The sequence below is a fragment of the Amblyraja radiata genome, chromosome 38, assembly GCF_010909765.2.
Source record: "Amblyraja radiata isolate CabotCenter1 chromosome 38, sAmbRad1.1.pri, whole genome shotgun sequence".
Lineage (NCBI taxonomy): Eukaryota > Metazoa > Chordata > Chondrichthyes > Rajiformes > Rajidae > Amblyraja > Amblyraja radiata.
The window spans coordinates 7,861,547-7,873,738 of NC_045993.1; the positions used below are offsets into that span (position 1 = coordinate 7,861,547).

The following is a 12,192-nucleotide window of genomic DNA, read 5'->3' on the forward strand; positions in this document are numbered from 1 at the left end:
GGAGGCCGTTTGCCCCACTAGTGGTGTCGCTGCTGGCCCTCAGAGCTGTCCCAGTAATCCCCTGGAGGGTATTGACCCAAAACGTCACCAATTCATTTCCCCCCACAAGATATTGCTCGAGCTGCAGCAGTGTGTGTGGTTCCTACTCCCATTCTCACTCTAATCTCTCCGTAACCTCTCCGTATTCTCCCTCACACACCCATCCACACACATATGGGGTAATTCGCAGTCACCAATTGCAGGTGCTATCACAATGTTGAAGAATAGGGCCACACGGTGGCACAGAGGTAGAGTTGCTACCTCACAGAGACCCGGGTTCCAACCTGGCTGCGGGTGCTGTCTGTGCGGAGTTTGCACGTTCTCCCCGTGACCGCGTGGGTTTTCTCCGGGTGCTGCGGTTTCCTCCCACACTCCAAAGAGATGCAGGTTTGTTGGTTAATTGGCTTCGGTATGCATGTATAAATGTAACATTCTCCCTAGTGAGTGTAGTATAGTGTTAGTGTGCGGGGTGATCGCTGGTTAGTACGGACTCGCTGGGCCGAAGGGCCTGTTTCCTTGCTGTATCTCTAAACTAAACTAATCATACCTCTGAGTGAAAGTTTAAAGTGTTTGTAGCTGGACTGTGTGGTTGTGGGCGAAGATTTCACTGCCTAGTGAAATATGCCTTCCACCCTTTGTATACACATAGAAACAAAGAAACTAGGTGCAGGAGTAGGCCATTCGGCCCTTCGAGCCAGCACCGCCATTCAATGTGATCATGGCTGATCATTCAAAATCTGTACCCTGTTCCTGCTTTCTCCTTGATTCCTTTAGCCCTAAGAGCTAAATCTAACTCTCTCTTGAAAACATCCAGTGAATTGGCCTCCACTGCCTTCTGTGGCAGAGAATTCTACAGATTCACAACTTTTCAATTGGACGTGTAATGTTCAGCTCCGATCCTCTTGCAGCCACGTCTCCGTGATGCCCACATCGTACCTACACCACGTTCTCAGTGCTTCTTCCATGTTTAGTTTAGTTTAGTCATACAGCTTGGAAACAGGCCCTTCGGCCCACCGAGTCCGCACCCGGAGCAAGCCCACGCGGTTACAGGGAGAACGTACAATCTCCATACAGACAGCACCAGTAGTCAGGATCGAACACGGGTCTCTGGGGCTGTGAGGCAGCAGCTCTACTGCCAACCGCAAGGGCCTGTCCCACTTGGGTCGTCATGAGATACCACACAGAGAGCATACTAACGTATGGCATCTCTGTGTGGTATCTCAGCTGCACGGAGGCGGAGAGGAGAGCTCTTCAGCGCGTCGTCAACAGAGCGCAGCAGATCATCGGGACAGAGCTACCAGCCTTGGAGGGCATCTACCACACGCGGTGCCTCAGGAAGGCCCTCAGCATCCATAAGGACTCATCACACCCCTGCCACGGTCTGTTTCAACTACTTCCCTCCGGCAGACGTTACAAGGCCTTCTACGCCCGAACCTCCAGACTCAGGAACAGTTTCATCCCAAGAGCTATAGCGGCTCTGAACCGGCCCTAATGAGTGCCCCCCCACCCACCCCCTTTGGACAGTCTCCCTCAGATGGTCACGTCAATCAATTCAGCTTGTTTATTTATGTATTGTATTTATTTACCTTTCCTGGACATCAGTGGAACTGCACACTAAATCTCGTTGCACTGACGTGCAATGACAATAAAAGATATATTATTATTATTATTATATTATTATTATTATTTGCGCGTCACGCAGATGGACTAGCGAAGATTTTGTTCATCCCAAAGTTCTGGGGCGCCGCACGTGACCGCTCGTCACTGCCTGCGTCACCACGCACCATGCGCGCATCACTTGCGTCCTGAAGCGTAAATGATGTTGTGTAAATGACGTGCAAATGACACCCAAGTTGGACAGGCCCTTTACTGTTTCTAGATTTTACTAGGATGTTGCCAGGACTAGAGGGTCTGAGTTATATGGAGAGGTTGAGTAGGCTGGGTCTCTATTCCTTGGAGCACAGGAGGATGAGGGGTGATCTTATAAAGATATATATAATAATAATAATAATGGATGGGATTTATATAGCGCCTTTCTAATACTCAAGGCGCTTTACATCGCATTATTCATTCACTCCTCAGTCACACTCGGTGGTGGTAAGCTACTTCTGTAGCCACAGCTGCCCTAGAGCAGACTGACGGAAGCGTGGCTGCCAATCTGCGCCTACGGCCCCTCCGACCACCACCAATTACTCACACACATTCACACACAGGCAAAGGTGGGTGAAGTGCCTTGCCCAAGGACACAACAACAGTATGCACTCCAAGCGGGATTCGAACCGGCTACCTTCCGGTCGCCAGCCGAACACTTAGCCCATTGTGCCATCTGTCGTCCTATATAAGATCATGAGAGGAATAGATCAGGTAGATGCACAGAGTCTCTTGCCCAGAGTAGGGGAATCGAAGACCAGAGGACATAGTTTTAAGGTGAAGGGGATAAGATTTAATAGGAATCTGAGGGGTAACCTTTTCACAGAAAGGGTGGTGGGTGTATGGAACAAGCTGCCAGAGGAGGTAGTTGAGGCTGGGACTATCACAAGGGTTAGAGAGGTACATGGATAGCACAGGTTTGGAGGGATGTGGACCAAACGCAGGCAGGTGGGACTGGTGTAGCTGGGACATGTTGGCCGGTGTGGGCATGTTGGGCCGAAGGGCCTGTTTCCACGCTGTATCACTCTGTGACTATCTTATCTCATGAAGATTAGAGAGAGAAAAATTTTCCCGAGAGTTCCGTGCTGAGTGGGATTTCAAAGCAACTCTGGGAACGAACGAACCAATTCCTGAAATGAACTGTGCAATTTTTCACGAGGGAATTTGCAACAAGATGAGACAGCTCCCTGAGCTGGAGACATGCCTCAAGCAAGAATTAGACACCGACTCACTAGCAAAGCTGAAGGCAGGAAAGAAGATTCTGAGTATTAGCTTGTTCAAAGACAAGCATTTGTCTCCAGACTTTAGAGATACAGTGCGGAAACATGCCCCCTGGCCCACTATGTCCGCGCCGACCAGCGACCACCCATACACACTAGCACTATCCTACAAACCTGTACGTCTTTGGAGTGTGGGAGGAAATGGAGCACCCGGAGAAAACCCACGCAGTCACAGAACGTGCAAACTCCGTACAGACAGCACCAGAGGTCAGGAATGAACCAAGGTAGCAACTCTACCACTGCGCCACCCTGAGCCTCTTGGCTTGTTTCTTGGAGATTGACTGTGGAATGTGGTTACAGTCTTGTCCCTGGGGTTGGTGGGGAGGGAGGAGGAGGGTGGTGGTGGTGGTAGGAGGATGTGGGGGATGTGTGTGACTGCTCAGACACACCGCTCCACGGCGTTGGTGGGCTTGGTTCCGCAGTGGTCACCAACCTTGGGTCCAGTCTTCTCCATGTAGCCTTCCTTCAGGAAGTTCCTGGTCAGTTTGTGCTTCAGCTGGGAAAACAAAAGGAACGTCGGCCCTTAGAGGGGAGCGTCGGCGAGAATGAAAGCCCGCCCCCTGTCCCATATCTGCTCCAAGTCCCAACACGGCCCCTGCCACTGCTTTCAAAGAGCCCTTCAGCCCAAGTGATCCTGTGCTCACTCCCTCCCCCTTCCCCCCGCCCAAGACTCCACCCCTCTCCATCCCAAATCCATGTGAACATCAAGTCCCCACCATCACCCCACTGACCATTGGTCAAAACAAAATGCTGGAGTAACTCAGCGGGACAGGCAGCATCTCTGGAGAGAAGGAATGGGTGATGTTTTGGGTCGAGACCCTTCTTCAGACCGAAACGTCAGCCATTCCTTCTCTCCAGAGACGCTGCCTGTCCCGCTGAGTTACTCCAGCATTTTGTGCCTATCTTCGGTGTAAACCAGTTCATCTGCATCAGTGTGAAGATGCCCAGTCCATCCACCACTGCCCCACTCTGTGGCTAACTCCCAGCCGTCACTGACCTCCTGGTCACTTGCTCCCGGGAAAGCCACTTTCAAATAGTGGAACTGGATGGCTCGGATGGCGTTGAACCAGTCCACGATCTCCTGTTGGGAACAACAGAGGTTGTGAGCACAATGAGACTCAACAACAGTCGACTTTAAAGAGTCTGAAGAAAGGTCTCGACCCGAAACGTCACCCATTCCTTCTCTCCAGAGATGCTGCCTGTCCCGCTGAGTTACTCCAGCTTTTTGTGTCCAAGCCGACTTCGAAGCTGGTACGACTTGGGTGGGTGAGGGGCGGAGAGGGAGGGAATGTTGTTAAGTACTTAAGTATCTTTCATTCATTTGCTCAATATATCTCTCTACATCACCGTTTAGTGTTTCCTGAGTCATTCGTAACTGTCACTGTATGTCATGTTGTTACTTGTGGGTGGAGCACCAAGGCAAATTCCTTGTATGTGAATACTTGGCCAATAAACTTACTTACCTACTTGTATCTCTCGTTTCCCTCTCCCCCGATTCTCGGTCTGAAGAAGGGGTCTCGATCCGCAATGCGACCTATTCCTTCTCTCCAGAGATGCAGTCTGACTCTCTTTGTGTCTATTCGCAGTCTGGCCTGCGATTCATCAGGTCTGTTCAGCTCAGCTTAGATTATTGTCACGTGTACCGAGGTACAGTGAAAAGCTTTTGTTGCGTGCTAACCAGTCAGCGGAAAGACAATACATGATTACAATCGAGCCATTTACAGTGTGGAGATGCATGATCATGATATGTTTAAGTGCAAAGTCCGATCAAAGATAGTCCGAGGGTCACCAATAAGGTAGATAGTAGTTCAGGACCGCTCTCTGGTTGGTGAGAGGATGGTTCAGTTGCCTGATAACAGCTGGGAAGAAACTGTCCCTGAATCTGGAAGGTACACAAAATTGCTGGGGAAACTCAGCGGGTGCAGCAGCATCTATGGAGCGAAGGAAATAGGCGACGTTTCGGGCCAAAACCCTTCTTCAGACTGATGGGGGGTGGGGGAAAGAAAGAAGGAAAAGGGGAGGAGGAGGAGGAGCCCGAGGGCGGGCGGATGGGAGGGTGGGAGGAGACAGCTAGAGGGTTAAGGAAGGGGAGGAGACAGCAAGGGCTAGCCAAATTGGGAGAATTCTATGTTAATGCCATAAGGACGCAAGGTCCCCAGACGGAATATGAGGTGCTGTTCCTCCAATTTCCGCTGTTGCTCACTCTGGCAATGGAGGAGACCCAGGACAGAGAGGTCGGATTGGGAATGGGTGGGGGAGTTGAAGTGCTGAGCCACCGGGAGGTCAGGTAGGTTATTGCGGACTGAGCGGAGGTGTTCGGCGAAACGATCGCCCAACCTACACTTGGTCTCACCGATGTAAATCAGCTGACATCTAGAGCAGCGGATGCAGTAGATGAGGTTGGAGGAGATACAGGTGAACCTTTGTCGCACCTGGAACGACTGCTTGGGACCTTGGATGGAGTCGAGGGGGGAGGTGAAGGGACAGGTGTTGCATTTCTTGCGGTTGCAACGGAAAGTGCCCGGGGAGGGGGTGGTGCGGGAGGGAAGGGAAGAATTAACGAGGGAGTGTCCTGAATCTGGAGGTGTGCGTTTTCACACTCCTGTAGTTTTGCCCGATGGGGGGAGAAGAGGGAGTGGCTGGGGTGTGCGACTGGTCCTTGTTTATGCTGCTGGCCTTGCCGAGGCAGCGTGAGGTGTATATGGGGTGAATGGAAGGGGGAGGTTGGTTTGCGCGATGGTCTGGGCTGCGTCCACAACTCTCTACAGTTTCTTGTTGTCCTGGATGGAGCTGTTCCTGAACCAAGTTGTGATGACGGACAAGAGACTGCAGAACTCTGGAACCTAAACCTTAAAAGCAACAGACACAAACTGGAGGAACTCAGTAGATCAGGCAGAGTCTGTGGGGGTGGAGTCCTGACCTCACCACAGATGCTCCCTGACCCACGGAGTAGTTCCAGGGGTTTGGTTTTTACATGAATCTGTAGAATCTCATGTTGGCTAGCAGGTTTATCATTTTTCATTTCATTCGAATCCTTCCATTTTGGGGCCGCAGGGTGGTGCAGCGGTAGAGTTGCAGCCTCACAGCGCCAGAGCCCCGGGTTCGATCCCGACTACGGGAGCTGTCTGTACATAGTATGTGACCTGCGTGGGTTTTCTCCGAGATCTTCGGTTTCCTCCCACACTCCAACGGCATACGGGTTTGTAGGTTAATTGGCTTGGTATAAATGTAAATTGTCCCTAGTGTGTGTAGGACAGTATTAGTGTGCGGGGATCGCTAGTCGGTGTGGACTCAGTTGGCCTGCTCCGCGCTGTATCTCTAAACTAAATTAAATTAGTTTATTACGCTTAGCACAGGTATTGTGGGCAGAATGGTCTGTCTTTGAGCTGTTTTATGTTTAATTTAGTGTGGAGATACAGGGTGGAAACAGGGCATTTGGCCCACCGAGTCCACACCAGCCAACGATCGTAAATCTATCCTGTCTTTAATGCCATGACTAGCATAATTATGGGCACACCCTTAATCACAACCCATGTTTAGTCAATCAACCATTTCACCCCACTACACGCCCAGTTTACACGCCACTCCCAAAGAGATAGCCTGTAGTGACAAATCTTTACACCAGACCTGCCTAATCCTGCTCTGAGCCCCAAGCAGACTCCAAGCATTACATTGAAGATAGGCACAAAATGCTGGAGTAACTCAGCGGGGCAGGCAGCATCTCTGGAGAGAAGGAATGGGTGATGTTTCGGGTTGAGACCTTTCTTCAGACTGAGAGCCGGGGGAGAGGGAGACACAGAGATATGGAAGGGCAAGGTGTGAAAACACAGATCAAAGGGGACGAAGTTAAAGGGTGTTTAAGAAGGAACTGCAGATGCTGGAAAATCGAAGGTAGACAAAAATGCTGGAGAAACTCAGCGGGTGAGGCAGCATCTATGGAGCGAAGGAAATAGGCGACGTTTCGGGTCGAGACCCTTCTTCAGATGATGAAGGAAATGTGGAATGGTACATTGTTAGCCGAGGGGAAGATGACAACGAGGTATACAATTAGTACTTTAAGAAGGAACTGCAGATGCTGGAAAACGGAAGGTAGACAAAAATGCTGGAGAAACTCAGCGGGTGAGGCAGCATCTATGGAGCGAAGGAAATAGGCGACGTTTCGGGTCGAGACCCTTCTTCAGACTGATTAATAGTTTAGTTTAGTTTTAGCTTAGAGGTACAGCGCGGAAACAGGCCCTTCGGCCCATCTAGTCCGCACCGACCAGCGATCCCTGTACATTAACACTATCCTACACACACACTAGCGCCACTTATACCAAGCTAATTAACCTACAAACCTGTACGTCTTTGGAGTGTGGGTGGAAATAAAAACATTCTGAGAAAGACCACGCAGGTCAGGGGGGGGGGAGAACGTACAAACTCCGTACAGACAGCACCCGCAGTCAGGATCGAACCTGGGTCACTGGCACTGTGAGGCAGCAAATCTACCGCTAATATTTAATCAGGAGGACAATGAAACTAGTTGGAGAACCAGGGTGGGAGGATGTTATATTCCCAATTTGGTCTGAGTAATACAAGTGGCTCTTCCTATCGAGAGGCTGTGCAGACTGGGCAGGTTCCCACTTGCTGAGAAATGGTGCGTTTACCGTTCCCCCAGGGGTGGGAGAATAGCAAACATGACAAGTTAGTTCACCCAACCCTGGAACCACAAGACCAAAGGGCCCAGCCCTGTGTCTGGAGGCACCAAAGGTAGAACTAACCTACGGAAAATAACATTGCTGTGACAATCTGTGTCTGCTAGGGTGGCTCAGTGGTAGAGTCACTGCCTCACAGGGCCAGAGACCCCCGGTTCGATCCTGACTACGGGTGCTGTCTGTACAGAGATTGTACACTCTCCCCATGACCGCGTGGGTTTTCTCCAGGTTCCTCCCACACTCCAAAGACGTAGTCTGAAGAAGGGTTTCGGCCCGAAACGTCACCTATTTCCTTCGCTCCATAGATGCTGCTGCACCCGCTGAGTTTCCCCAGCAATTTTGTGTACCTTCGATCTTCCAGCATCTGCAGTTCCTTTTTGAACATCTTTTAGGTTAATTGGCTTCTATAAAATTGTCCCTAGAATGTGCAGAATAGACAATAGACAATAGGTGCAGGAGTGGGCCATTCGGCCCTTCGAGCAAGCACCGCCACAACAGCATAATCAAGGACGAGTCGCACCCTGACCATTCCCTCTTCTCCCCTCTCCCATCGGGCAAGAGGTACAGAAGTGTGAAAACGCACACCTCCAGATTCAGGGGCAGTTTCTTCCCAGCTGTTATCAGGCAACTGAACCATCCTACCACAACTAGAGAGCAGTCCTGAACTACTATCTACCTCAATGGTGACCCTCGGACTATCCTTGATCGGACTTTGCTGGCTTTACTTTGCACTAAACGTTATCATGTATCTATAAACAGTAAATGGCTCGATTGTAATCATGTATTGTCTTTCCGCTGACTGGTTAGCACGCAGCAACAGCTTTTCACTGTACCTCGGTACACGTGACAATAAACTAGACTGAAGACTGAAGCTGATGTAGTTCCCTATGTTCCCCCCCCCCCCCCCCACCTCCACTCCGGGTCCCTGCAGGTTCCCTCGCCGCCCTCCCTCCCCATGCCATGAAATGTGAAGCTGGAGGAAGGAATATCGGTGGAAGGGGGTGGGGTAGTACAGAAATAGGTGCACATCCAGATGGGCCGAAGAGCCTGCGTCGATGCCGTACGACTCGGTGACTCACCTTCTCCTCGTCGTGATAAACAAAGATGTTCCTCGTGCTGTTGTCCTTCAGGTACATGAGCTGGAGGCCGTTGGGATTCCCTATTTTAGTCGGCTGGAAGGTAGCGTTGATGTTGTCCACTTTAATCATGGCCTTGGGCACTTTGGCCTGTTGGGGAGGGACAGGACACACAAGTTGGCTCGCAATGTTAACTAAAGATGCAAAGAGCAACCATGGTGGCGGCACGGGGGCACAGAGGTAGAGTTGCTGCCTCACAGCGCTAGAGACCCCGGTTCGATCCTGACTACGGGTGCTGTCTCTGCGGAGTTTTACCTTCTCCCCGTGACCCATCTCCAGAATCTCCGGTTTCCTCCCACACTCCAACGACGTGCGGGTTTGTAGGTTAATTGGCTTGGTATAGTCGTACATTGTCCATCCTGTGTGTGTGTGTAGGATAGTGCGAGTGTACGGGGTGATCGCTGGTCGGTGCCGACGCGATGGGCTGAAGGGCCTGTTTCCGAGCTGTGTCTCCAAACTAAAAAAATAAATAAATAGAACCCCAATACGAAGTCTCAAAATAGGGCACAGAGTGCTGGAGTAACTCAGCGGGTCAGGCAGCATCTCTGGAGAACATGGATAGGCAACATAGAAACATAGAAACATAGAAATTAGGTGCAGGAGTAGGCCATTCGGCCCTTCGAGCCTGTACGAATACTCGCACTAATACCCACGCCAATTGAAAGATTGAAAAGACTAGGCTTGTATTCACTGGAGTTTAGAAGGACGAGGGGGGAGGATCTTAGAGAAACGTATAAAAGGACTGGACAGGCTAGATGCCGGAAAAATGTTCCCAATGTTGGGCGAGTCCAGAACCAGGGGGCCACACAGTCTTAGAATAAAGGGGAAGCCATTTAGGACTGAGGTGAGAAAAAACTTTTTCACCCAGAGAGTTGTGAATTTGTGGAATTCCCTGCCACAGAGGGCAGTGGAGGCCAAATCGCTGGATGGATTTAAGAGAGAGTTAGATAGAGCTCTAGGGGCTGGTGGAGTCAAGGGATATGGGGAGAAGGCAGGTACGGGTTATTGATAGGGGACGATCAGCCATGATCACAATGAATGGCGGTGCTGGTTTGAAGGGCCGAATGGCCTCCTCCTGCACCTATTGTCTATGTTTCGGTGTTTCTAGTCAGGGTGGCTTTTTAATGACTCAACTGGCTCCGTTTGTGTTGTAAATTTACGATGACTCTACGGTGGGTTTTGGTCGGTTGGTGACGAGATAAAACAGTCTCCAGGCTAGCAGCTTGCGGTGGGTGTTAGGGGAAGTGGGGTCAGAAGGAAACGAGTCCGTCAGCACTTGGCTGATGATGCATCTTACCCCCCTCCCTGGTGTAGTGTACAGTGCAGTGCGAGGTCCCACCACTGACACAGCCACTACAGTGGCAGCTTAATCTAGTCTAGTCAGGCCTCGCCAGGTCTCTTCTCGTCTCGTCTGGTCATGTGCGGTCAGGGTTCTAGAGATACAGCGTGGAAACAGGTGTTTCGGCCCAACTTGCCCACGACAACCAACGTGCCCCATCTACACCAGTCCCACCTGCCCGCGTTTGGCCCACGTCCCCCCAAACCTGTGCTGTCCATGTGCCTGTCCAAATGTGTGTTTCTTAAACGTTGCGATTGTACCTGCGTCAACTACCTCCTCTGGCAGCTGGTTCCATGCACCTGACACCTGCTGTGCAGTGTGAAGGCAGGTGTGAAGGCAGGTGTGAGGGCAGGTGTGAGGGCAGGTGTGAGGGCAGGTGTGAGGGCAGGTGTGAGGGCAGGTGTGAGGGCAGGTGTGAGGGCAGGTGTGAGGGCAGGTGTGAAGGCAGGCGTGAACCCAGGCGTGAAACCAGGCGTGAACCCAGGTGTGAGGGCAGGTGTGAAGGCAAGCGTGAACCCAGGCGTGAAGGCAGGCGTGAGGGCAGGTGCGAGGGCAGGTGTGAGGGCAGGCATGACGGCAGGTGTGAACCCAGGTGTGAGGGCAGGTGTGAGGGCAGGCGTGAACCCAGGCGTGAAGGCAGGCGTGAGGGCAGGTGTGAGGGCAGGCGTGAACCCAGGTGTGAGGGCAGGTGTGAGGGCAGGTGTGAACCCATGTGTGAAGGCAGGTGTGAAGGCAGGTGTGGCGGCAGGTGTGGCGGCAGGTGTGAGGCCAGGTGTGAGGCCAGGTGTGAGGCCAGGTGTGAGGCCAGGTGTGAGGCCAGGTGTGAGGCCAGGTGTGAGGGCAGGCGTGAACCCAGGCGTGACGGCAGGCGTGAGGGCAGGCGTGAGGGCAGGCGTGAGGGCAGGTGTGAGGCCAGGTGTGAGGGCAGGTGTGAGGCCAGGTGTGAGGCCAGGCGTGAGGGCAGGCGTGAGGGCAGGCGTGAACCCAGGCGTGACGGCAGGCGTGAGGGCAGGCGTGAGGCCAGGTGTGAGGCCAGGTGTGAGGCCAGGTGTGAGGCCAGGTGTGAGGGCAGGCGTGAACCCAGGCGTGACGGCAGGCGTGAGGGCAGGCGTGAGGCCAGGTGTGAGGGCAGGCGTGAGGGCAGGCGTGAGGCCAGGTGTGAGGGCAGGCGTGAGGGCAGGCGTGAGGCCAGGTGTGAGGGCAGGCGTGAGGGCAGGTGTGAGGCCAGGTGTGAGGGCAGGTGTGAGGGCAGGTGTGAGGGCAGGTGTGAGGGCAGGTGTGAGGCCAGGTGTGAGGCCAGGTGTGAGGGCAGGTGTGAGGGCAGGTGTGAGGCCAGGTGTGAGGGCAGGTGTGAGGGCAGGTGTGAGGGCAGGTGTGAAGCCAGGTGTGAGGGCAGGCGTGAGGGCAGGCGTGAGGGCAGGCGTGAGGGCAGGCGTGAAGCCAGGTGTGAGGGCAGGTGTGAGGGCAGGTGTGAGGGCAGGCGTGAGGGCAGGCGTGAGGGCAGGTGTTGAACCCAGGTGTGAGGGCAGGCGTGAACCCAGGCGTGACGGCAGGCGTGACGGCAGGTGTGAACCCAGGTGTGAGGCCAGGTGTGAACCCAGGTGTGAACCCAGGTGTGAACGCAAGCATGAAGCCGCCACCATGAAGCAGGTGTGTCAAGGCCATGTTGACGTGACCTACGTCGGTCTTGGTGAAGTATTTCAGGATTCCGTCTCCCTCAGTCAGGATGAACTTGCGGTTGAGGAACTGCCCGTTATCCCGGCCACGCTTCCAGAGAAACCCTTCCCTGTAACCTGGTGTAGGAAGCAAAGGGGAAAGCAGGAATATTATTTCATCCCAGAGAGAGAGAGAGAGCAAGCGGTGTCCCGTCCCGCCCCGCACGGTCCACGTAGTTCTGCCCCAACAAGACCGTTGCGTTACTCAGCCAGCCCGTGTTATAGCCAATCACCGTGTACAAGGCTTAGTTTAGTTTAGAGGTACAGCGCGGAAACAGGCCCTTCAGCCCATCGAGTCCGCGCCGACCAGCGATCCCTGCACAATAACACTATCCTACA

At 52.8% G+C, this 12,192-nt stretch overlaps 1 protein-coding gene across 1 annotated transcript in view; it reads right to left on the reverse strand.

Moving 5' to 3' along the window:
* Nucleotides 1-12,192, reverse strand: part of LOC116966800 (arf-GAP with dual PH domain-containing protein 1-like) — a 31,134-nt gene that overhangs the window by 8,143 nt on the left and 10,799 nt on the right. The window contains exons 2-5 of the mRNA XM_033013138.1: nt 11,819-12,032; nt 8,743-8,889; nt 3,967-4,050; nt 3,403-3,465 (exon numbers count right to left, since the gene is read on the reverse strand). Coding sequence (XP_032869029.1) covers nt 3,403-3,465; nt 3,967-4,050; nt 8,743-8,889; nt 11,819-12,032 — 508 coding nt within the window. The remainder of the gene's footprint in view (nt 1-3,402; nt 3,466-3,966; nt 4,051-8,742; nt 8,890-11,818; nt 12,033-12,192) is intronic.